Consider the following 25,981-nt stretch of genomic DNA (forward strand, 5'->3'; position numbering starts at 1 on the left):
CAATATACAAAACAAATACTAACAGCCATAAAAGGAGAATTCAACAGTAACACAACAACAGTGAGGGACTTTTAACACCTCACTATTAGTCCTCATCAGTGGACTAATCATCTATACAGAAAAACCAATAAGGAAACACAGGCCTTAAATGACACAAAAGACCAGATGGACTTCACTGATATTTATAGAGCATCCCATCTCCAAACAGCAGAATACACATTGTTTTCAAGTGCACCTGGAACAGTCTCCAGGACTGATCACATGGTGGGGCACAAAACAAGTCTTGCCAAACTTGAGAAAATTTATACTACATCAAGCATCTTTTCCAACCACAATGCTGCAAGATTAGAAATTAAGAGAATAAAGAAACCAAAAGCATAAACATTCGTGGAGGCAGAAAGAATCAATGGATCACTGAAGAAATCAAAGAGGAAATTTTTAAAAACACCTAGAGACAAATGACAACAAAAACATAATCCAAAACCTATGGATGCAACAGAAGCAGTTCTGAGAAGGAAATTTATAGCAATGCAATCTTACCTCAGGAAGCAAGAAAGATCTCAAAGAAACAACCTAACCTTATACCCTAGAGCAGCCAGAGAAAAAAGGAACAAAGTCCCAAGTTAGTAGAAAGAAAGAAGTCTTTAAGATCAGAGCAGAAATAAATGAAATAGAGATGAAGAAAACAATAGAAAAGACCAGTGAAACTAAAAGTTGGTTCTCTGAAAACATAATATCAAGAAATCTTTAGCCAGACTCATTAAGAAAAAAGGGAGAAGGCTAAAATCAATAAAATTAGAATGAAAAAAGAGATGTTACAACTGACATCACAAAAATATAAAGACTCATAACAGATTAACACAAGCAACTATATGCCAATGCAATGTACAACCCAAAAGAAATGGACAAATTCTTAGAAAGGTTCCATCTCTCCAAACTGAACCAGGAAGAAATAGCAAATATGAACAGACCTATCACAAGTACTGAAATTGAAACTGTGATTAAAAAAACTCAACAACAAAAATGTAGAACCTGATGGTTTCACAGGCAAATTCTATCAAACACTCATTTAGGTAAGAGTTGACACCTATCCTTCTAAAACTATTCCAAAAAATTGCAGAGGAAGGAACACTCCCAAACTCATTCTGTCACCCACCAAAACCAAAGATATCACAAAAAGAGAAAATTACAGGCCAATATCACCGATGATCATGGATGTAACTCCTCAACAAAATACTAGCAAACCGAATTCAACAACACATTAGAAGGATGAAGCACCATGATCAAGTAGGGCTTACCCCAGGAATGCACGGGTTTTTCAACATCACCAATCCATCAGTGTGATATTCTGCATTAACAAATTGCTGAATAAAAATCATATGATCATCTCAACAGATGTAGAACATGCTTTTGACAAAATACAACACCCATTTATAAAAACTTCACAGAAAGGGGGCATAGAAAGAACCTGCCTCAACATAATAAAGGCCACATGTATAACGAACCTACAACTAACAGCGTTTTAAATGCTGAAAAGCTGAAAGCATTTCCTCCAAGATCAGAAACAAAGCAAGAATGTCCACTCCCACCACTGTTATTCAACATAGTTTTGCAAGGCCTAGCCTTGGCAATCAGAGAAGAAATTTTTAAAAATCCAAATTGGAAATGAAGAAGTAACACTGTCACTGTTTGCAGATGATATGATATTACACATAGAAAATCCTAACAATGCTACAGAAAACATCAGAGCTCATCAATGAATTAGGTAAAACTGCAGGATACAAGATTAATACATAGAATCTATTACATTTCTATATAATAACAACAAGAGATCAGAAAGAGAAATTGAATAAACAACCCCATGTACCATCACATAAAAAGAATAAAATACCTATGAATAAACTTACTTAGTTCAGTTCAGTTCAGTCGCTCAGTTGTGTCCGACCCTTTGCGACCCCATGAATCGCAGCACGCCAGGCCTCCCTGTCCATCACCAACTCCCGGAGTTCACTCAGACTCACGTCCATCGAGTCAGTGATGCCATCCAGCCATCTCATCCTTGGTCGTCCCCTTCTCCTCCTGACCCCAATCCCTCCCAGCATCAGAGTCTTTTCCAATGAGTCAACTCTTCGCGTGAGGTGGCCAAATTACCGGAGCTTCAGCTTTAGCATCATTCCTTCCAAAGAAATCCCAGGGCTGATCTCCTTCAGAATGGACTGGTTGGATCTCCTTGCAGTCCAACGGACTCTCAAGAGTCTTCTCCAACACCACAGTTCAAAAGCATCAATTTTTTGGCGCTGAGCTTTCTTCACAGTCCAACTCTCACATCCATACATGACCAATGGAAAAACTATAGCCTTGACTAGATGGACCTTAGTCGGCAAAGTAATATCTCTGCTTTTTAATATGTTGTCTAGGTTGATCATAACTTTTCTTTCAAGGAGTAAGCATCTTTTAATTTCATGGCTGCAGTCACCATCTGCAGTGATTTTGGAGCCCAAGAAAATAAAGTCTGACACTGTTTCCACTGTTTCCCCATCTATTTCCCATGAAGTGATGGGACCAGATGCCATGATCTTCGTTTTTTGAATGTTGAGCTTTAAGCCAACTTTTCACTCTCCTCTTTCACTTTCATCAAGAGGCTTTTTAGCTCCTCTTCACTTTCTGCCATAAGGGTTATTGATATTTCTCCCAGCAATCTTGATTCCAGCTTGTGTTTCTTCCAGTCCAGTGTTTCTCATGATGTACTCTGCATAGAAGTTAAATAAGCAGGGTGACAATATACAGCCTTGACGTACTCCTTTTCCTATTTGGAACCAGTCTGTTGTTCCATGTCCAGTTCTAACTGTTGCTTCCTGACCTGCATGCAGATTTCTCAAGAGGCAGGTCAGGTGGTCTGGTATTCCTATCTCTTTCAGAATTTTCCACAGTTTGTTGTGATCCACACAGTCAAAGGCTTTGGCATAGTCAATAAAGCAGAAACAGATGTTTTTCTGGAACTCTCTTGCTTTTTCCATGATCCAGCAGATGTTGGCAATTTGATCTGTGGTTCTTCTGCCTTTTCTAAAACCAGCTTGAACATCAGGGAGTTCACGGTTCACGTACTGGGGTCAGGAACTGTGGCAGTAAGGAGATACCCCTCGTCCAACGTAAGGAGCAGCAGCTGTGCTTTGCTGGAGCAGCCGTGAAGAGATACCCCACACCAAGGTAAGAGAAACCCAAGTAAGATGGTAGGTGTTTCAAGAGGGCATCAGAGGGCAGACACACTGAAACCATACTCACAGAACACTAGTGAATCTTATCACACTAGGACCACAGCCTTGTCTAACTCAATGAAACCAGGCCATGCCTATGGGGCAACCCAAGACGGGCGGGTCATGGTGGAGAGGCCTGACAGAATGTGGTCCACTGGAGAAGGGAATGGCAAACCACATCAGTATTCTTGCCTTGAGAACCCCATGAACAGTATGAAAAGGCAAAATGATAGGATACCAAAAGAGGAACTCCCCAGGTCATTAGGTGCCCAATATGCTACTGGAGATCAGTGGAGAAATAACTCCAGAAAGAATGAAGGGATGGAGCCAAAGCAAAAACAATATCCAGCTGTGGATGTGACTGGTGATAGAAGCAAGATCCGATGCTGTAAGAGCAATATTGCATAGGAAGCTGGAATGTCAGGTCCATGAACCAAGGCAAATTGGAAGTGGTCAAACAAGAGATGGCAAGGGTGAACGTTGACATTCTAGGAATCAGCGAACTAAAATGGACTGGAATGGGTGAATTTAACTCAGATGACCATTATATCTACTATCTTGGGCAGGAATCCCTCAGAAGAAATGGAGTAGTCATCATGGTCAACAAAAGAGTCTGAAATGCAGTACTTGGATGCAATCTCAAAAATGACAGAATGATCTCTGTTCATCTCCAAGGCAAACCATTCAATATCACAGTTATCCAAGTCTATGCCCCAACCAGTAATGATGAAGAAGCTGAAGTTGAACGGTTCTATGAAGACCTACAAGGCCTTTTAGAACTAACACCCCAAAAAGATGTCCTTTTCATTATAGGGGACTGGAATGCCAAAGTAGGAAGTCAAGAAACACCGGGAGTAACAGGCAAATTTGGCCTTGGAATGCGGAAGGAAGCAGGGCAAAGACTAATAGAGTTCTGCCAAGAAAATGCACTGGTCATAGCAAACACCCTCTTCCAACAACACAAAAGAAGACTCTACACATGGACATCACCAGATGGTCAACACCAAAATCAGACTGATTATATTCTCTGCAGCCAAAGATGGAGAAGCTCTATACAGTCAACAAAAACAAGACCGGGAGCTGACTGTGGCTCAGATCATGAACTCCTTATTGCCAAATTCAGACTTAAATTGAAGAAAGTAGGGAAAACTCCTAGACCATTCAGGTATGACCTAAATCAAATCCCTTCTGATTATACAGTGGAAGTGAGAAATAGATTTAAGGGACTAGATCTGATAGATAGAGTGCCTGATGAACTATGGAATGAGGTTCGTGACACTGTACAGGAGACAGGGATCAAGACCATCCCCATGGAAAAGAAATGCAAGAAAGCAAAATGGCTGTCTGGGGAGGCCTTACAAACAGCTGTGAATCTTACTTATGGAAGCGAAAAACCTATACCTTGAAAGCTGTAAAATGCTGATGAAAGAAACCGAAGATAACACAGGTGGAAAGATATACCATGTCCCTGGACTGGAAGAATCAACACTGTCCAAATGACTATACAACCCAAGGCAATCTACAGCCTCAATGCAATACCTATCAACTTACCAATGGCATTTCTCACAGAACCAGAACAACAACAAAAAGAAATTAAATTTCTATAGAGACACAAAAGACACCAAATAGCCAAAGCAATCTTAAGAAAAACGGAGATGAGGGAATCAGGGTCCCTGACTTCAGGCTATACTACAAAGCTACAGTAATCAAAGCAATATGACACTGGTACAGAAAAAGAAATACAAACCAATGTAGCAGGATAGAAAGCCCAGGGGAAAAAACCATACACCAACGGTCAATGAATCTTCAACAAAGGAGGCAAGAAGATACAACAGAGAGAAGACAGCCTCTTCAATAAGTGATGCTGGAAAATCTGGACAGCCACATGTAGAAAAAACCAGAATATTCTTCAACGTCATACACAAAAATAAAACACGAAATGGATTAAAGACCTAAATGTAAGACTGGATACTAAAAATATCTTAGAGGAAAACAAGAGAATATTCTTTGACATAAACTGCAACAGTCTCTTTGTGGATCCATTAGAATAATGGAAATAAAAACAAATAAATGGGGTCTAATCAAACCTATAAGCTTTTGCACAGCAAAGGAAATGATTTTAAAAAAAGGAAAAGACAACCTATGGAATGGGAGAAAGTATTTGCAAACGATGCAACCAACAAGGGCTTAAACAAAATATACAAATAGCTTTTATAACTGAGTAACAAAAACCAAACAACCCAACTGAAAATGGTCAGGTCTTAATAGACATTTCCCCAAAGACATACAGATGGTCAGTAGGCACATGAAAAGATGTTCATGAATAATTATTAGGGAAATGTAAATCAAAACTACAACGAGACATCACCTCAGACCGGTCAGAACAGTCATCATTAAAAAGTCTCCAAATAACAAATGCTGGAGAGGGAGTGTAGAAAAGGAAAACCTCCTACAGTGTTGGTGGCAATGTAAGCTGATGCAGTCACAATGGAAAACAGTATAGAGGTTCCCCAGAAAAACTCAGAATTACCATATGACCTAGCAATCCCACTCCTGGGCATGTACCCAGACAAAACTATAATTCAAAGAGATACGTGTACCCCTAAGTTCACAGCAGCACTACTCACAACAGCCAAGACATGGAAACAACTAAATTTCTACTGAAAGATAAATGGATAAAGAAAACATGATACATATATACAATGGAATATTACTAAGCCATAAAAAATGAAGTAATGCCATCTGCAGCAACATGGATGGACTTAGGAATTATCATAGTAAATGAAGTCAGACAAATAATCATATATCATTTAACTGTGGAATCTAAAAAGAAATGATACAAATGAACTTATTTACAGAACAGAAACAGACTTAAGAGAATGAACTTAATAGTTATCAGGGGGCAAGCACAGGGCAGGGGATAGATTGAGCATTCGGACTGACATATACACACTACTATATTTAAAAGTGACAACACAGACCTACTATACAGCACAAGGGACTCTGCTCAGTATTCTGGAGTAACCTAAATGGGAAAAGAGCTTGAAAAACAAGAGACCCGTATCTATGTATAAATGAATCATTTGATGTACACCTTAAACTAGCACAACACTGTGAATCAACTATAGCCCAATATAAAATCGAAATTCAAGGGAAAGAGAAAAGAAAGAAGAAATATTCACCTTCCAAATGGTAGGAACTTCGGTGGCATTTTTATTATTCATCCTCGCTCCATTCCGTTCACAATGCAATTTTTGGTCCAGAGGATGCTTCAGCCTAGTTTCCAATTCCCTTCCAGTTACCTTAAACCAGTAAAGCAGACGCTGCTGCAACTTTCTAATCAGTCAGGGGGGCTGCCCGAGGGTCCCTGTCTCACCTAATTCACTCTAGGGTGAGGAAAAGCTCCAGCCATTGCTCATGGAAGCGGTAGGGGCCTACAGGCCTGCAGATGCCTGGGAATGAGAGTTTACGCATGGAGAAATACAACAGACCATCTAAAGCCCCAAGGAGAAGCTTGGGTAGAACCTCTAGGGAAATTAAGATAGTCCAAAGAAGTTGTCTAAATGGAAGAACTGACAAAGTCACACACAGGTCCAAAAGACACATTCTCAAAAAAGATGTGAGAAAAGCTTAACTAAGCTTTCTGAGCTCAGAGCATACCCAGCCAACCAGTGAATGGTTTCCCTGGCATTACAGCCAGTCTTCAAAAACTGCAAAAGGTGGCAGTTTCTCAAACATCCAACTTTTGGCAAAGAAGAAACACATACTAAACAAAATTCAAAGGAACAAAATAATAGGTAGAAATGGATGTCCCTGAGGAACCAGACTGGGACTCCCTAGACAAAGATAACCGCCTTAAATATGCTCAAAGAGCAAAAGGAAAACAGAAAGAACTAGGGTAGAAAAAGAACTAGAAAATGATATATAAGCAACGGGATACTATCAGTAAAGAGAAATTATAACAAGGAAAAGAAACAAATTCTGGAGAAAATACAATAACTAAATTGAATATTTCCCTGCTGCTGCTGCTAAGTCACTTCAGTCGTGTCCGACTCTGTGTGACCCCATAGAGGGCAGCCCACCAGGCTCCCCCATCCCTGGGATTCTCCAGGCAAGAATACTGGAGTGGGTTGCCATTTCCTTCTCCAATGCATGAAAGTGAAAAGTGAAAGTGAAGTCGCTCAGTCGTGTCCGACTCTTCACGACCCCATGGACTGCAGGCTTCCAGGCTCCTCCATCCATGGGATTTTCCAGGCAAGAGTACTGGAGTGGGGTGCCACTGCCTTCTCCCTAGAGAAATTCAAATTCAGATTGAGAAGGCAAAAGAATCAAGAGACTTGACAAAATAATAGCCAAAAAATTCCCAAATTTAATGAAAGACATGAATTATAGAAATCCCAAGTAGGATAAATCCAAGAGATCCACACTGAGGCACACTTTAATTAAACTGTGGAATGATAAAAGAGAATGTTGAAAGCAGCAAGAGAAAAGCAACTCATAACAACAAGGGACTCTCTGTAATACTACTAGCTGATTTCACTTCAAAAATTTTGAAGAGCAGAAGGCAGTAGATTAATACATCTGTGCTGAAAGTAAAAAAATTGTCAACCAAGAATCCTGTATCTGGAAAAACTGTCCTTCAAAAATGCGGAAGAAATTAAGACGTTACCAAATAAAAGTTGAGGGCGTTCATTGCTACTAGACCTGCCCACAAGAAATCCTAGAGAGTCCTTCAAGCTGAAATGAAAGGACACAGTAACTTAAAGCCATACAAAAATACAGTCTTCAGTTAAAGGTAAAAACACAAATATAAAACTCGGTATTATGTAAATTTGGTTTTGAAACTGCACTTTTTATTTTCAACAGGATTAAAAAACCAAATCTATGTTTATGGGTACACAATCCATGAAGATGTCATTTGTGACATCAACAACAAGGAGAAGGAACAGAACTATCTAGGAACAGAGCTTTTGTATGCCACTTATGTAAATTGATATCATTCAAATTAAACTGCCTTAATTTTAGAATATTATATGTAATCCCCATGGTAACTACAGAGAAAATATCTGTAGAATACACACAAGAGGAAATGAGAAGGAATCAAAACATGCCACTACAATGAAATCAACAGAACACAAACACAGGCAGTAACTCCAAGAAATGAGGGTCAAAAAAGCTGGAAGACATAAGAAAACAAAAATAAAACGGTAAAAGTCCTTCCCCATCAGCAATCACTTTAAATACAAAGGATTAAACTCTACAATCAAAAGACAGATTAACACAATGAATTACATGACAGGATCCGACCATATGCAGCCTACAAGAGACTTATTTCAGATCTAAAAACACAAACAGGTTGAAAGTGAAAGAACAGAAAAAGATCTTCAACAGAAGCAGTAACCCAAAATGAGACTAATATCAGATAAAGTAGATATTAATTATAAGAGACATTACCCATTGATAAAGGATCAACCCATCAAGATACAATAATTATAAATATGTATGAAACATCAGAGCTTCAATACCTACAAAGAAAACACTGACAGAATTGGAAAAAAAAAAGTTATTCTACAATAATAGTTGGAGACCTCAATACTGTACTTTCAATAATGGACAGAAACAGCAGAGAGAAGATCAGTACGGAAAAACAGGAACTGAACATTATAAACCAACTAGAACTAGCAGACATATATAGCAGAATATACGTCTTCCTCCCAACACAACACCCAATAACAGCAGAATATACATTTTCCTCAAGAGCAAATGGAAATCTCCCCAAGACTGTCTGTGACACTACAAAACATGTGAGTATAAATTTAAAAGATTAAAATCACATCAACTACCTTTGTAATAATGATAGAAGAAAACCAGAAATCAGCAACAGAAGAAAAACTGGAAAATTCACAAATAAGTAGAAATTAAATAACACTCTTCAACAACCAGTGGTCAAAGAAGAAAACACGAGGGAAATTAGAAAATATTTTCAAAGAAGTGAAAGCAAAATATACCAAAACCTATGTGACGGAGAGAAAGCAATACTAAGAAAAAATATACAGATACAAACGTTTATATTGAAAATGATCTCAAACCAACAAACTGATCTTATATTATTAGGGACTAGAAGAAGTACGGTAACTAAGCCCAAAGTTTCAGAAGGAAGGAAACAAAAATTACAGCACAGATAAAGAACGGAAAACCAACAGAGAAAATTCAGTAAAACCAAAAATCAGTTCTATGACAATAACAGAACTGACAAACTTTTAGGCAGACTGATTACGGAAAAAAGACAGAAAATCCAAATTGCTGAAATAAAGCAGAGGCATTACTACTAGTTTTACAGAAGTAACAAAGATAACAAAAGCAGTACTTTATGTATAATTAGGGGCTTCTCTGGTAGCTCAGTGGTAAAGAATCCACCTGCCCATGTAGGAGGCACGAGTTCAATCCTCGATCCAGAGATCCCACATGCCGGGCAGCAACCGTGCCCATGGACCACAGCTACCAAGCCTGTGCTCGGAAGCCCGGGAGCCACGGCTGCCGAGCTTGTGTGCTGCAGCCGCTAAGCCCCAGGCTTTCCAGAGCCCGCGCGCCACAGAGCAGCCACTGCAACGAGAAGCCCGTGCACCGCAGCTAGCGAGCAGCCCCTCAATGCAGCTGCCGAGACCCAGCCAAGCGAAAAGCAAGCACATCATATTTTTTAAAAAAGAGTATTATGGTCAATTACATGTCAAAAAATTAGCTAGATGAAATGGGTAAAACACACAACCTTCCAAGACTGATTCCTCAAAAACAAAAAACCTAAACAGATTTCTAACTAATAAGAATTTGAATCAATAATGAAAAACCTTCCAACAAAGTAAATCCCAGGAACAGAGTTCTATTTAACATTTAAAGAAAAAATTAACACCAATCCTTCTCACATTCTTTAAAAAAAAAAAAAAGTGAAGAGGAGAGAACACTTCTTACCTCATTCTATGAGGCTGGTTATTATTCTGACAGCAAAACCAGGCAATCTTTTCATGGTTTTAAAAAGCTCCACAAACAATGGAAGGAATCATTACCAACCTGATAAAGGCCATATATGAAAACCCCACAGCTAATATACTCAATGGTGAAAGACTTAACACTTTCTCCTATGATCAGGAACAAAACATCTACCTTTACCACTTCTATTCAACATAGTATTTGAGCAATAATCCAATGAAAATAAATAAAATGCATCCAAATTGGAAAGAAAGCATTAAAACTGTTTGCAGGTGTTTAGAACATCTAAAGATCCCATAGAAACTATCATCACTATTTTTCAAATTCAAATCAAATCAGTAGCATTGCTATACACTAACAAGGAACAATCGGGAAAAATTCCATTTATCAGAGCATCAGGAAAAAAAAAACAACTCTTAGGAATTAACTTGGGCCATGAGGCTGAAGACTTACACACTGAAAACTATAAAAGACCACTGAATGAAATTAATGAAGACATAAATAAATGGAAAGATATCACATATTCATAGATTGGAAGATTTAATGATGTTGAGATGACAATACTACCCAAAACTATCTATATACCCAACACAATCCTCATCAGAATCATGGTAACACTTTTTTGCAAAAACAAAAAAGCCCTTCTTAAAATTCATGTGGAATCTCAAGAGGCCCTGAAAAATCAAAACAATCTTGAAAATGAAGAACCTCACGGGAGTATTCACACTTAATTGATTTCAATACTTACTACAAAACTATACTAATCCAAACAGTATAGTCCTAGTACAAAGATGGACTTTTAGATCAGTGCAATAGAACACAGCACCCCAAAATAAACCCTTGACTAGACGGTCAAATGACTTTTGACAAGGATCCTAAGACTGTTTAATGGGGAAAGGATAGTCTTCAACCAAGGATGCTGGAAAAACTGTATTTCCGCATGCAAAGAATGAAGCTGAAACGTTATCTTACACCACCTACAAAAAACTAGAAATGCAAAGACTCTAAATGTTAAGAGCTAAAACTATAAAAACTCTTTCCTTCTTGGAAGAAAACATAGATGGAAAAATTCATGACTTGGATATGACACCAAATGCACAGACAAGAACAGGAAAAGAATATAGATAATATGATTGGACTTCACCAAAATTAAAAAATTTTCTGCACTAAAGGATACTACCAAGAGAATGAATAATACAACTAGAGAATGGGAGAAAATATTTGCAAATCATGTATCTGATACAGGGTTAATATCCAGAAAATAGAAAGAACTCTTACAGCGCAACCAAACACCAATTTAAGTATTAGCAAAAGGCTTAGATATTTCTCCAAATACATGCAAATGGCCAATAAGCAACTGAAAAGATGCTCAACATCATGAATCATTAGGGAAATGCAAATCAAGACCACAATGAGATATCATGTCACACCCATCAGGATGGCTATTATCAAAAAAATAGAAAACAAGTGTTTCTGAGTAAGCAGAGAAACTGGAACATTTGAGTACTGTTAGTGGTTATGAAAAAAGTGTGCAGCCACTGTGGCAAACAATATGATGCTGCTGCTAAGTTGCTAAGCCGCTTCAGTCGTGTCCGACTCTGTGAGACCCCACGGACAGCAGCCCACCAGGCTCCCCTGTCCCTGGGATTCTCCAGGCAAGAACACTGGAGTGGGTTGCCATTTCCTTCTCCAACGCATGAAAGTGAAAAGTGAAAGGGAAGTCTCTCAGTCGTGTCCAACTCTTAGCGACCCCATGGACTGCATAGTTCCCCCAAAAATAAACACATAATATCATACGATCCAGTAATTCCACTTTTAGGTATATATTCATAAGTATTAAAAGCAGGGATTCAAACTGATATTTTACACCAATGTTTATAGCAGCATTATTAAAGATGGCCAAAAGGTAGGAACAGCCCACATGCCCATGCACAAATGAATGGATACTATATAAAATATAGCATATGCATACAATGTGTTATTATTCAGACTGTAAGAAGAGATATCTTTGAACCTTGAAAATACACTAAATGAAATACCTCAGACATGAAGGGACAAACACTGTATGCTTCCAGCGAAATTCACAGAAACACAAAGTGTTTCTGGGTGATTACTATGGACTGGAGGGAAGGAGAAGGAATGGAGAGAATTGTTTAAAGGGTACAGTTTCAGTTCAGGATGATGAAGAGGTTCTGGGTATGAACAGTGGCAATGGTTACACAACCACGTGACTGAACTAGATGCCACTCAGTTATACATTTGAAAATGGTTAACATAGTAAAATTTATGTTATGTATATTCTGCCATCATAAAAAAAAGGCAGAAGAAAAAAGTCAATGCTATTCTTAAAAGACAAAATGTAAGTGGGAGGAAATTAACAGATGTGTCTGTATCTAGGGTAGCCTACGAACCAAACAAAGTTTTGGCAGACGTCCTGGGAGGGAACGGAGCCAAATCACTTGGGAAGTTCTGGCTAATTTCCTTTTCCAAAGGGTCAGCAGACAGGAAATGTGACGCCAATGTTAAGATCTCTGTACTCTAAAAGACTGATTATCAAATCAAACTAGTCTGCTCTCAGTGGTTTTCAACAAGCTGCTATTGACATTTTGGTGGCTTCTCCCTATGGGACACTTCTGCCCTGCCTGACACAGGGCACTGACATCCCTGAACTCTGAAGCCCTGACAACAGGCACATCCCCCTACTTTTGACAAGCCAAAAGTAGCCCACTTCTATCACCACCGTGACACCAGTTCACTCAGATGAGAACCACAGAATCCAAATTGAAACATACATGCCTTTGCGTGTCTGTCAGGACAGGACAGATTACAAAGCAGCAGCAAACGACTCCACGTCTGAACGATCTAAAGCAAGAGAGCCTTCTTTCTTGTGCACAGGACATGCTGGTCCTGGGCCAACCAGGTGGGCCACTGCACACCGTCCTCACCCAGGATCCAGGCTGATAGCGTTTCCACCGTCAGGAACATGGGTAGAGGGAGCATGACAAGGTAGGTGATGCGCTGGCTTTAGAGAATGTCACCTGGACCTGATACACGAGACTTCTGCTCACATTTCACTAGCCAGAGCACATCTTAAGTCTCGCCTGTTTCAGGGGCCGGGAAAATGCATTTATCAAAAGAACAAGAATATTTGTATAGAGCTCTGATGGCTACCAAACTATGACTGGAAAGCATTCCGTGAAGTAGAAGACGCTGTGTCAATGTTCATTATTAAAAGTGATTACAGTGTAATTGTACCAACGTGTGCCAAAGGACCCCATGAGCAATGAGTCACAGGGGTAGGGTGACGTGGGCAGTCTACAGCCAGTGTCAGTGTGGTGTAGCGAATGCAAACAGGGAGGTCAGCCCAGGAGGGCACCTGACCCCGTCACGGCGTGATGACCGAAGAATCCAGGGGCCCCGAGGTCGGCCACGTCCACACGGTCAGCCTAGAGGACGTGCAAGAAGTCCACAGGCAGACACAGGAGTCTGGAGGACATGCAGGCAGGGGACACTGTCTCTTGGTAAGCCACTGTCCCTGTGCTCAGTGCAGACAAGCACTGACCAGCCCTGCCCACTCCTGCACACCCCACGGCCCAGCCCTGCACGCTTCCTAGAGGGAGCCTCTTGACACACTTCTGCCCTGCCAGGGGAAACAAGCTGAACAATCCCCGGGATGCCGGCCTGTGCAGGCAGCTGACACCACTTGGCGCCTGGCTTTGTGCCACGGTGAATGTGCACACTCCCTAAGAGTGCATCCTCTCTCAGCTCCCAATTACAGCTGAGGAAGAGGATCCCTTAGTACAATAACACTCACAAGGACAACTAGATGCTCTTTTCAGTGGATTTTTGAAGCAATCAGTGTGGGGAAAGAGAACAAGGCAGTTTTATACTGTTTTTTAAAGTCAGGTAAGGAAAACCTTCTGCAAGAGGTCATGTGCATGTAGGAGAAAGGCTGGATGAGGCCCCACCGGCTTTAACTAAAAAATAGTTTAAAATAGTAAAAATAGTAAAAAATAGTTAAAGCCGGTGGGGCCTCATCCAGCCTTTCTCCTACATGCACATGACCTCTTGCAGAAGGTTTTCCTTACCTGACTTGCATGCTCAGTATGACTCTTTGCGACCCCATGAACTGTAACCTATTAGGTTCCTCTGTCCATGGGGATTCTCCAGGCAAGAATACCAGAGTGGGTTGCCATGCCTTCCTCCAAGGATCGGACCCCTGCGTTGTCCGGCGGGTTCTTTACCACTGCCCTACCTGGGAAGCCCCTCCCTCCCCCAACTGGGACCAACTGTTAGTAAAAAAAACAAAGAAGAATAAACATGATTTTTAACAGTTTAGTATTGGCACAAAAACAGAACTATGGATCAGTGGGAAAAAACAGAGAGCCCAGAAAAAAGTCCACACAGCTATGGCCAATTAATCTTCAGCAAAGGAAGCAAGAATATACAATGGAAAAAAGAGAGTCTCTTCAGCAAGTGGTATTGGGAAAGGTGGACAGCCACATTTAAGCCAGTGAAGTTAGAACACACCATTATACCACAGAAGAAAATAAACTCAACACGGCTTAAAGACTTAAATATAAGACATAAGACCATACAACTCCCAGAAGAGAAAACAGGCAAAACATTCTCTGACATAAATCACAGTGATGCTTTCTCAGGTCAGTTTCCCAAACCATATAAATAAAAGCAAAAATAAACAAACAGGACTTAATCGAACTTAAACACTTGGCACAGCAAATAAGCCATAAACAAAATGAAAAGACAACTTATAAAATGGGAGAAAATATTTGCAAACCATGTTACCATCAAAGGTTTAATTTCCAGAATATACAACCAACCCACACTGCTCAATAAAAAAGAAAAAAAGAAAAAAAAAAAACACTTAAAAAATGGGCTGAAGACCTAAGTAGATATTTCTCCAAAGAAGGCATACAGATGGGCAAAGGGCACACGAAAACAGCTGAACATGGCGCATCCTTAGAGAAATGCGAATCAAGACTATACAATGAGGCTGTCACCGCACACTAGTCAGAAGAGACACCTTTCAGTTCAGTTCAGTCGCTCAGTCGTGTCCGACTCTTTGCGACCCCATGAATCACAGCACACCAGGCCTCCCTGTCCATCACCAACTCCCGGAGTTCACTCAGACTCACATCCATCGAGTCCGTGATGCCATCCAGCCATCTCATCCTCAGTCGTCCCCTTCTCCTCCTGCCCCCAATCCCTCCCAGCATCAGAGTCTTTTCCAATGAGTCAACTCTTCGCATGAGGTGGCCGAAGTACTGGAGTTTCAGCTTTAGCATCAGTCCTTCCAAAGAACACCCAGGACCGATCTCACATTTAAAAGTCTACAAATAATAAATGCTGGACAAACTATAGAGAAAAAGGAATCCCCCATACACTGTGGGTGGGAATGTAAATTGGTGCAGACATTTGGAAAACAGTATGGAAGTTCCTCAAAAAACTAAAAATAGAGTTGCCACATGATCCAGCAATCCCACTCCTGGCCATGTATCAGGCAAAGATGAAAATGCTAATTCAAAAAAAATAGAACACTGCACCCCAATGTTCACAGAGCACTATTTACAACAGCCAAGACATGGAAGCACCTAAATGCCCACTGACACATGAATGGATAAAGATGCGCTGTGCACAGACACACACACGCAAATATTAGTCATAAATAATAATAAAACAATGCCATTTGTAGCAACATGGATAGACCTTGAGATTATAATGTTAAGTGAAGGAAGTTAGAAAAATAAAGACAAATACCATATGATATCATTTATATGTGAAATCTAAAATATGATAAACTTATTTATAAAACAGAAACAGACTCACATACACAGAAAACAAACACGCTTACCAGAGGGGAAAGGAGGTGGGTAGGGATAAATCCAGAGTTTGGGATTTGCAAATACCGTATTTTTATATAACAGAATTTATATAAAACAAACAAGGTCCTACTGGACAACACAGGGGACTACATTCAACATCCTATAATAAACCATAATGGAAAAGGATATGAAAAGGAATATACATCTCTATAACTAAATCACTTTGCTATAGCAAAGAAGAAACTAACACATCACTGTAAATCAACCTCAATAAAAAAATAAAAATAAAAAACTTAATGATTTTTTCAATGCACTTTTATTTTTAACTTTCTATTTTAAACCAATGTTACTGGAGAACAAAATAAAGGGCACTAGGCATTTTGCATTAAAAAAAATATTCTGAGAGAATTCAGTATCAATGATAGCTCCCCCCTCGCCCCACTGCCCTCAACTTAACCACCCTCAAAGTCACGGAGCTTTAAGTAAAAGCATGGAGTAGGTTGAGGGGGTGGGCAGGTAGATATATATTTCAGGGCTTATTAAAGGTACGAGTTCTAAATTTTATACTTGGCAGTTCCGTGCTGCTTAAGCTGGGGAGCTCAGTAACAGCCAGAAGGCTTTCAGGACCACAGGAGGGAAAGAGGAGGGGAAGTTTTTTTTCCCAGAATAATAATTTAAAATAGCATTCTTGAATAAAAACATATCATGGAATAAGCATGACTTTTAAAGATAAAACAAGATTAATGGGAACATGTCCTGCACAGGCAGAGTGAGACTGCACACCTCCAGGCCACCGGGACAGGCACAAACTGGCCTCCACCATGAATTAGTCCAACAAAAATTTCCAGAAGCTCTGTTCCAGCCTGTCATAACTCACGCCTGCACTCACTATACACAGACAATCCTAAACCATCTTTCTTTAAAAATTCAACAAATATTTAACAGCTGTGATTTGCCAGGGGTTTCCCAGGTGGCACCACTGTTAAAGAATCCACCTGCCAATGAAGGAGACTCAGGAGACACAGGTTCGATCCCTTGGTCAGGAAGATCCCCTGGAGCGGGAAATGGCAACCTGCTCCAATGTTCTTACCTAGAAAATTCCATGGACATAAGAGGCTGGCAGTCTGCAGTCCATGGGGCCCCAAAGAGTCAGACATGACTAAGCACGTATGATATGCCAGCCCCTTCACTCACTGGGATAAGTATCATTTTGGCCTGCCACATGATTTGGGGTGATCAGCCATCACCCTGGGGTAAATCCTGGGCTCTCCAGGCAGAGGAGGTGTCTACCAGCAGGCAGCCGAGGGAGGGCCAGCTCTTGTGCCAAAAGACTCAAAGGCACTTGACAGGTACACAGGATCCTCAGAAGCAGAGCTTTAAACATGGGGGGGGGGCTGCCCACAAGCAGTGCTGCTGCTATACAGGGTTTGGGGGAACAGGAGAGGGGGTCTTTGGGGAGGGATCCCTGGACTACACCCAGCCCTGAGGATACAGTTCAACAGGCAGGACAACCCATGAAAGGTGTCAGCACACACCTGATGGCCCATGTTATACTGTTTCACGTGCAACATGCAACCAGAAAATGCCTAGATCTTAAGCGTACAGCGTGGTGACAGTTTACAAACTGCACCCATCTACTACAACCAGCACATCAAGAAAAACTTTTGTTTTTTAAGCTCTCAAAAAGAGCTTTTATAATGAGTGAACCTACTGTTTGATCTCTAGACATCCACAACATCAAGGAAAACACAATTTCAGGAATGCCACCTAGAAGATGATTTACAGCCAAAATAAGCAAGACCAAAGAAGGCTTCCCTGGTGGCTCAGAGGTTAAAGCGTTTGCCTCCAATGCAGGAGACCTGGGTTCAATCCCTGGGTCGGGAAGATCCCCTGGAGAAGGAAATGGCCATCCACTTCAGTATTCTTGCCTGGAGAATCCCATGGATGGAGAAGTCCATGAGGTCGCAAAGAGTCGGACACAACTGAGCGACTTCATCTTACCTTACCTTAAAGAAGGCTTAGCTTGGGGGCTCTAAGTTCAGGATGAAAACAGTCATTATTCCAGGCCAGGTATCATGAGCCCTGATTCTAACTTGAGCACAAAGTGCCTTCTGTCAGCTAATACAACGAAAGGAGAAATGCCTTAGGAAGACGGTATGTGAGAGGTTCTCATCTACTGAAAATCAGGCACGTTCTACCGAACAGAAAGTGCATGATGAGGAAACAGCAATTAAGAACAGCGTTGTCTTCAATGCAGGGCATGTAGTATGCACCACTCCGAGACAGTCATTGCAAAGTTTCTTAAATGTATTTGTTTGTAAGTAAAAATTTTTCAACAGAAAATACATAAAACACTCATCTGAATGAAAATGAAAACCATAAAGACCTCCAAGCTCCTCAGAAAAATAGTACGGACAGTGCTAAAGAAAGCAGGATTCAAACAACATTCACACTATAAAATTCAGCAGCATACCGTAGAGGTTAAGCAAAAATGGTGACTGGACACAGGCAAACAGGGAAGGAAAAATAACTAGAAAATGATACCCAGGGAGAAGTGAGGTAGAGCAACAGTTCAATTTGTTTCCTTTTCAGCTTCTGTGAACAGGGTGTTATTTGTACAACACAAAATTCATCTAAAAGTCAATCCCGTGTAAAGACTTTGTGGATCTTCTTCACATTCCCAAGCCGACTTTTACAGCCAGCACCCAAGGAACCCTGCCCAAAGCATAACTTGCCCAGTTCCTTAAGAAGAACTACATGAGCTGCTGTTAACACCCCAGCTCTTCTCTCTAAAAGGAGGGACAAAGGTGTGAGAAAACCCCACGCGGCGGACACCTCCTTCTATTCACAGCTTAAACTTGGTGTGCCCTTGATCATGTCTAGCAGCAAGAGTCAGCCCCTGCTCTGCAGACCGAGTTCTGAGTTCTGATTCCGCTTTCACACTAGGCTACTCCAAGCATATCAGTCTATCAGCCTTATCTTTAAAATGCAGATAATGCAACCTACTTCACATCACCACGGTGAGGATGAAATCTGTTAAGTACCTAGCACGGCCTTCCTTGGAGGGTGGGGAGAAAGATGACTCTTAAGGTCTTCTCCTACCCCCAAAACTGAAGGCCGCCGAGGTCTCCCAGCTCAGAGCAGGAGCCAGCTGAACTCTGTCCAAGGCAGAAGAGCCAAGGAGCTCCAGAGTGATCTCTGACTGGGTCCTGGGAAAGAACAGTGTTTTAGGCGTCTCGGTTTCTTCCACCGTAAGTGACGTAATGCTTAGCACTCAGTAGCCACTAAAAGAACTAAGCCAGTCAGGGGGACCTTTGCTCATCAGCTGATGTTTACGATGGCAGGAAACTATCAACTACTTGAACCAAAACTCTGGCCTCTTTTACTGTGGGACTTCACAACCTACTTTTCTGCCCTCTGCACAGGGCATTTACTACAACAGAAGAAAATTATCCTGGCATGATAACTTCAGCTATATGCCAACTAGGCCTCTGAATGGTCCTATTTAAAAATTCCTACAGACCACTGCTTTTCACAAAGAAAAAGAAAACGATCCCCAAAACATTTAATCTCTATTCCTCCCCAGGGCTTCCCTGGTGGCTCGAATGGTAAAGAATCCACCTGCAAGGTGGGATACCTGGGTTCAATCCCTAGGCGGGGAAGATCCCCTGGAGGAGGGCATGGCAACCCACGCCAGTATTGTTGCCTGGAGAATCCCCATGGACAGAGGTGCCTGGTGGGCTACAATCCATGGGGTTGCAAAGAGTCGGACACGACTGAGCAACTAAGCACAGCACATTCTTCCCCCAAGCAGCCTGTCTCGATTCCATTTTGATGCATAAAGCTATGTCCTTTACAAATCAAAACTGTATCTTGGAGGTAAAAATTCTCTACTGTGGTTCACAGGGTAATAAGAGAATGCTTAAGGGCAGTTTAAAATCAGCATGCCTACACCACTCTATCTGAATGACCTTTCATTACTTCACTGCTCCTGAATGTTTTAAGTCACTTAAGTATCTTACGGTCTTCTGTCCCATACACCTGACCAAAATTGAAACTGCTGTGCTGAGGTTTCTCCCGACCACTGAGAATTCAGCTCTTTTGTGGGTGGGAGGTCAGCAGTACATCAAAAGGAAGAACAAGTGGCCTTTTAAACACGGATTAAAATGACAGATCATTGTGCAGGCCTTCTAAGACGTCATAAATGACCGCCCTCTGTGACCAGCTTCCGGGGCTCTGGGCACATGTTTTAAGTCAGAGGATCAGATGAGTCCACTTTGTGGCTTTGAGATCACCATCAGAAAAATTTCTGTGGAGAGGGAGGTGGGAGGGGACACATATGTCTATGGCCGAATCATACTGATGTATGGCAAAAAATCATTATGATATTGTAATTATCCTCCTTAAAAATGAATACATAAATTTTTAAAAAAGATAAATTCCTTTCCTCATCCAGACAGAATGCTCATGCAGTACATGAGATCATTTAGTATTATTTCCTTCTCTAAGGATCCCACAGGCACCCCAGTGCTAGAAGAGAACAAAAACATCACACCAACATTCAGGACCTCCCAGTCAATTCAGTCACTCAGTCGTGTCCGACTCTGCGAGCCCATGGACTGCAGCACGCCTGGCTTCCCTGTCCATCACCAACTCCCACAGCCTCCTCAAACTCATGACCATCGCGTCGGTGATGCCATCCAACCATCTCATCCTCTGTTGTCCCCTTCTCCTCCTGCCTTCAATCTTTCTCAGCATCAGGGTCTTTTCCAATGAGTCAGTTCTTCGACTCCCAGGCTCTCTGCAAGAAAGCCAAGGCAGTCCCATCCTCCGGCTCCTGCCAGCTTCTCTGCTGAGTGCTCTCAGTAAGGGACCATCCCCTAGACTTTATTGGGCATCATTCCTGTCACTCAATACAAAAGCACAAAGACACGGTGGTCAGCCCAACAAGGACTAGAGCCCACGGGAGGTGTGATCACTGTCAAAGGACATCAAATCCGACACACTGGTGACGCTGCAGAAAAGCAGAGGCTAGAATGGAGTCCACAAGAGTTTAAACAAATGTCTTGTCTCCTCCCTGCCTACTTCCCTTTACTCAGAACACTGGGCCTAAGCTGCTTTACGGAAGCCCCTTCCAGCTCTGCACTTTGCAAGGGATGGAAATTATCTGCTGCAGGCGTGGGATTAAAACCCACTGCACACTGGGCTGAGCCTCCCTTCAAGGTGTGCTGGAGTGCTCACCTTGCTCCTCTGTGCAAGAGGTGGGGGTACAGGAAAGAGCCACATGAATTCAACACCTTGCTGGGCCTGAAATGTCCATTAAGTGCTTTTATTCGCAGTCACTTGGCCACCTGGTAGAATCATTCTCCACTCAGATAAGACTATAATATCCTCACACGTAAACTATGATGAACATTTCCACTGAAAAATAACCTAACACATCTTAATTTGCACTGCCAATTAGGAGGTCTTCTGAGATGGAGGGAAAAAAAACCTGATCATCTTACAAAAAGTGACTTGCCCTAATGGGTGCATAACAGCTCTGGTATAATTGGTGGCTTACCTCCACCTGTACACGTGTTAAATAGTATTAACACTATGGAAAATTAGCCTCATTATTTGACAGTAAAGTGTTCATTTCCAAGTACATATCCTGGGACATTTAAAATTTCCTATGCAGGAATTGTTATGCTGCACCACCAGAACAACAGATCTTAGGAAGGATACACCATCAAGATACATTTTCTGATGAAATTCACAAGGGGCTGGAAGCTCCTTACAGAAGGGCTTAAATCCAGGAGAAACCCAAACCTCCTATAAGCCTAGGATACTAATTATATGGTGAGGGCCAGTGGTAAACAGAAAAACATTAACTAAGCCTGTCCCACCCCTTCTTGAGTTAAGTTTTCCTTGTTTTTAATACCTCCCTTCATTGAAGAAGTTTAAAAATACTCCTCAAAAACATTCACAACAGTAGATTTTTCTCAAGTGTCCACTTTCAGGAAGCCTTTCAGAAATCATCAAATGGTTATAGTGACCATCGGCGGCGCGACTGTGTGGCCAGACCCAGGCAGGTGGCAGTGTCAAGGCTCAGGTACCACCTTCCACTTCAGGTCTGCCAATTCTTGGGGAGGCCCAGTACCCAGGTGGAGAAAGGAGGTGAACACCAGCCAAAGGTAAGGAGGAAGCAGTGAGAGAGGTGTTCACAAAGGCAAGAAAAACCCCAAGCCTCACACAACGCATCTTTCGGGATCTCAGGAGCTACGTCCTTTCCTTTCTAAAACTTTTATTTTTAGTACATTTGAAAAAGGTTTTGCTGCTTACCTCTGAATAAAATATGTGTATTCGTTTTTTACAAAGTCAAAAAGAAAACTGAGGCGAAGGCTACTCTCCCACCACCCACTGTAACACTTGGAACCTCGATAAAGAAAATTTTAAGAAAGACCTAGTTAAAACCACAATGGGTAACTAGGGTGATGCTGTATCTATGATTTGGATCTTGGGGCTTTTTGTTTTTGAACCTGGACTAATGACGGTGCCAGTTCCCCCAAACAGTTACAAGTTCCTTGAAAACAACTACAAAAATTCTAGAGCAAGTACAAAAGCCATTCCTTACAAACTCCATTATCCAAGTTGAACTGCCTGATCCTCGACTGCTTTTGTTTTGTTTTAGAAAATTACACTGAAACTTACTTAACCCCGTACCAATCCCAGAGTGGGGTGCGCGCACAGAAAAAGCTTCCCCTTCCCCGTCCCACGAGCACTGCAAAAGCAGTTGCTGAGTCCCTGCGGCCTCGCCGCCGGCACTGCCCTCCAGTGCGTCCACTCCGGGGGCTCCTGGCCGCAGCAGCACGGCCTGCGACCCCGGAGGTCCCACCCGAGACGGCGGTGAGCGCCCGCGTGGGGCGCACCCGGCCTCTCCGCACCCGGAGAACACCCGACACCCACCGCACACACCTGCGGGGCACGCCCGCTCCACAACCAGGCAGCCGAGGGCCACGTTTCCAGCCCAAGGCGGGGAGCAGAGCCAGGCGCAAAGAGAAGGCAGCCGGGGGCGCGTCCGGGCTGCGGCGGGCGGCCAGACCCTCACCTGCGAGCGCGTCGCCAACGCCATCCTTCCCCACGGGACTCCGGCCTCCTCCCAGCACGCGGCCACGGGACCTGGCTCTCCAGGGGTCCGGCGCACGGAGAACGCCCGCGACCGCGCTGCACGCTCGCCCCGCCCGGAGCTCCGGCGGGCCGGGGGAGGGGCGCACTCGGCGCCCGGGACAGGGGGAGCGCCCCGCGCCGCTCACTCGCCCCGCCGCGCCCGCCCGCGAGCTTCCGCTTACACAACCCAAACTTCGCGACCGATGGATTTCGCTTCTCAGGCGGCGCAAGAAGGGCTGCAGCCGGGCTCCGCCCGAGGTGGCTGCCAATCTGGGGGCGCCGGGCTCCCCCCTGCAGCGGAGGGAGGGAGTGGAGCCGTCCGGCCGGGTTTCGCGCGGGAGAAATGAGAGGGGGCAGTCCCGGCGCAGCCTCCAGCTGGCACGCCCGACTGCGGCGCCCGCCAGATCTTTGCACGGTTTATTCCAGGTAGTACCCTGGAGCGCAGAGCCTCTGAAGCAACCACTGTCTCAGAGCAGGGAAAGCATTTTAGGGCTGCCTCAGAACTTGTTTTGTTTCGTAGTTGTAAAGGGGCGGGGTTCCGACGCCTCTCAAAACATTTGCTTCAGGGCTCACTTTGCAAAACCGGTAACCCAGGCCCCTGAGGGTCGGGAACTGCAAATCTCCCTGGAACTTCACACGGCCCGTTCTATACCATTGTACATGTAGGGCTTGCAGCCCCTCTAGACAGTTTTACAGGTCAGGAAGACTGACAAATATTGCCTGAGCAATTACTACTGTGTGTCAGGCTCTGTGTATAGAAGCTGGGACAAAAAACAGGCCCCTGCTCTGTTGGGAGTTTACAGGCAAGGAGCCAGCCACGGACGTGATACAAATGTAGTAATGATGTAATTATAATTTGATTAATAAATGAATCCACTTTAGTGATTATTAACCTTTACTTAATAATAATGGTGGTAATTTCAGTAATAGTGATGCAAATAAATGTAAATGTGTTGTTACAATAGATGCCAGAAGTGAAAGGTAAGTGGTTCTATGGTGGTGTAAAATAGGGGGACTTAATTTGGCTAAGGTCAGGGAAGACTAGAGTTGAAGTATGAAGAGTGAAGAATTAAGCTGGTAATGTTTTGGAAGCCTTGAAACAGGTATTAGGGAAGGTGGTAGATAATTGTCCTGAAGTCCTAGCAGGTTTTGCTACAAAGCTTCTCTAAATAGTTGGCTCTACAGATGTTTTGTTTTAATGCTATATTTTTTGACATTTCTACACTGTTGGTGGGAATGTAAATTGGTGCAGCCACTACAAACAGTGGTAAGACGGTTCTTTTGAAACCTAAAAATAGAATAACTGTATGATCCAGCAGTCCCATTCCTGGACATATATCTGAAGAAAATTCTAATTCAAAAAGATACATGCTCCCCAGTGTTCACTGAAGCAGTATTTACAATAGTCAAGACATGTAAGTAACCTAAATGTTCCTTGACAGATGAATGGATAATGTGGTATTTATATACAATGGACTAGTACTCAGCCATAAAAGGAACAAAGTAATGCCATTTGCAGCAACATGGATGGACCTAGAGATTCTCACACTAAGTCAGACAAAGACAAACATCATGTTGTCATTTATATGTGGAATCTTAAAAAAATGATACAAATGAACTTATGTACAAAACAAACGGATTCACAAACAAAAACTTACAGTTACCAAAGGGGAAAGGGGGGATAAATTAGTAGGAGTTTAACAGATATACACTACTACATATAAAATAGATAGCCAACAAGGACCTACTGTATAGCACTGGGAACTGTAGCCAATATCTTGTAATACCATATAATGGAAAAGAATCTGAAAAGATATATAGACAGATTGATACATACATATACCTGAATCACTTTGCCTATACCTGAAACTAACACATCATAAATCAACTTTACTTCAATGGAAAAAATACTATATTTGGGGGGGAAAAAAACCCACAACTTCCCAGACTGTAGAAATCCCAAAGTTGTTACTTATTGGGATTTATCCTTTTTTACTTGGAATAATCAAGTTTTCATATGCTAGTGCTAACACTGAATCACATTTGTGATAGCAGAAAATCTATGGACTTGAGGCAGCTACAGGTCTGTTGAGTCCATTAAGTTTCCAGGTGATTCTAATGAACAGGTATATTTGAGGACCATTGCTCTAGTCTAGCTTGGCCTTTGCACAGTGAAGTCTTAAGATCAACAGTAACAGTATCACCTGAGCTCTGGCAAAGAAATCCAAATTAGTGGGCCTCACCTCAGACCTACTGTATTGCAAACTCTGGGGGTGGGGCCCAGCAATCTGAGTTATGCTCACATCCAGGTGATTCTGATCCTTACTTAAAGAACCACAATGGTTATAATCTAAGTCAACTGCTGGAAGTTGAGTCACTGAGCTTCCTTTCTTTTAACCTGTAAAATGGGGAAACAGCATATCTGCCCAATCCATGCAACAGTATTACTACAAAAGTGAACACATGTATCAGATGTGACTGTACTTTGAAAAGGCTAGGGTGGTGGACAGTTGTGAAGAGTATCAATAGTGATAATCCTGCCATTTATTGAATACCACGTTCTAGGAACTATTTATGCAATATTTCACTCAGTCATCGCTACAAACATCTGATGTACATAATCCTATCCTCATTTTTTCAAATGAGAAAACTGAGGCTTTGAGGGCTTAAAAAAAACTTGCTCAAGGTGACCTAGCAGAGCCAAGTTAGAACTTGGATGTCTCGAACTGCTGAGCTTTATATGCCTCTCTT

General features: G+C 42.2%; 1 protein-coding gene across 26 annotated transcripts in view; it reads right to left on the reverse strand.

Annotated features, from left to right (window-relative positions):
* CDCA7L (cell division cycle associated 7 like) overlaps positions 1-23,752 on the reverse strand; it is a 47,762-nt gene extending 24,010 nt beyond the window's left edge. For 22 of the 26 annotated variants that reach the window (XR_011256627.1, XR_011256626.1, XR_011256625.1 and 19 more), the window contains exon 1: positions 23,172-23,752. Coding sequence is in view for 6 of the 26 variants with exons in the window: in XM_069587651.1 (XP_069443752.1) it covers positions 23,172-23,195 (24 nt within the window). In the remaining 20 variants the exon portion in view is untranslated. Of the gene's footprint in view, positions 1-1,907; positions 5,176-23,171 lie in introns of those variants that run through there. The other 4 variants (XR_011256623.1, XM_069587649.1, XM_069587647.1 and 1 more) reach the window with 4 other exon arrangements.
* Positions 23,753-25,981: the final 2,229 nt, after the last annotated feature.

This window comes from Ovis canadensis, chromosome 4 (assembly GCF_042477335.2).
Source record: "Ovis canadensis isolate MfBH-ARS-UI-01 breed Bighorn chromosome 4, ARS-UI_OviCan_v2, whole genome shotgun sequence".
NCBI classification, from domain to species: Eukaryota; Metazoa; Chordata; class Mammalia; order Artiodactyla; family Bovidae; genus Ovis; species Ovis canadensis.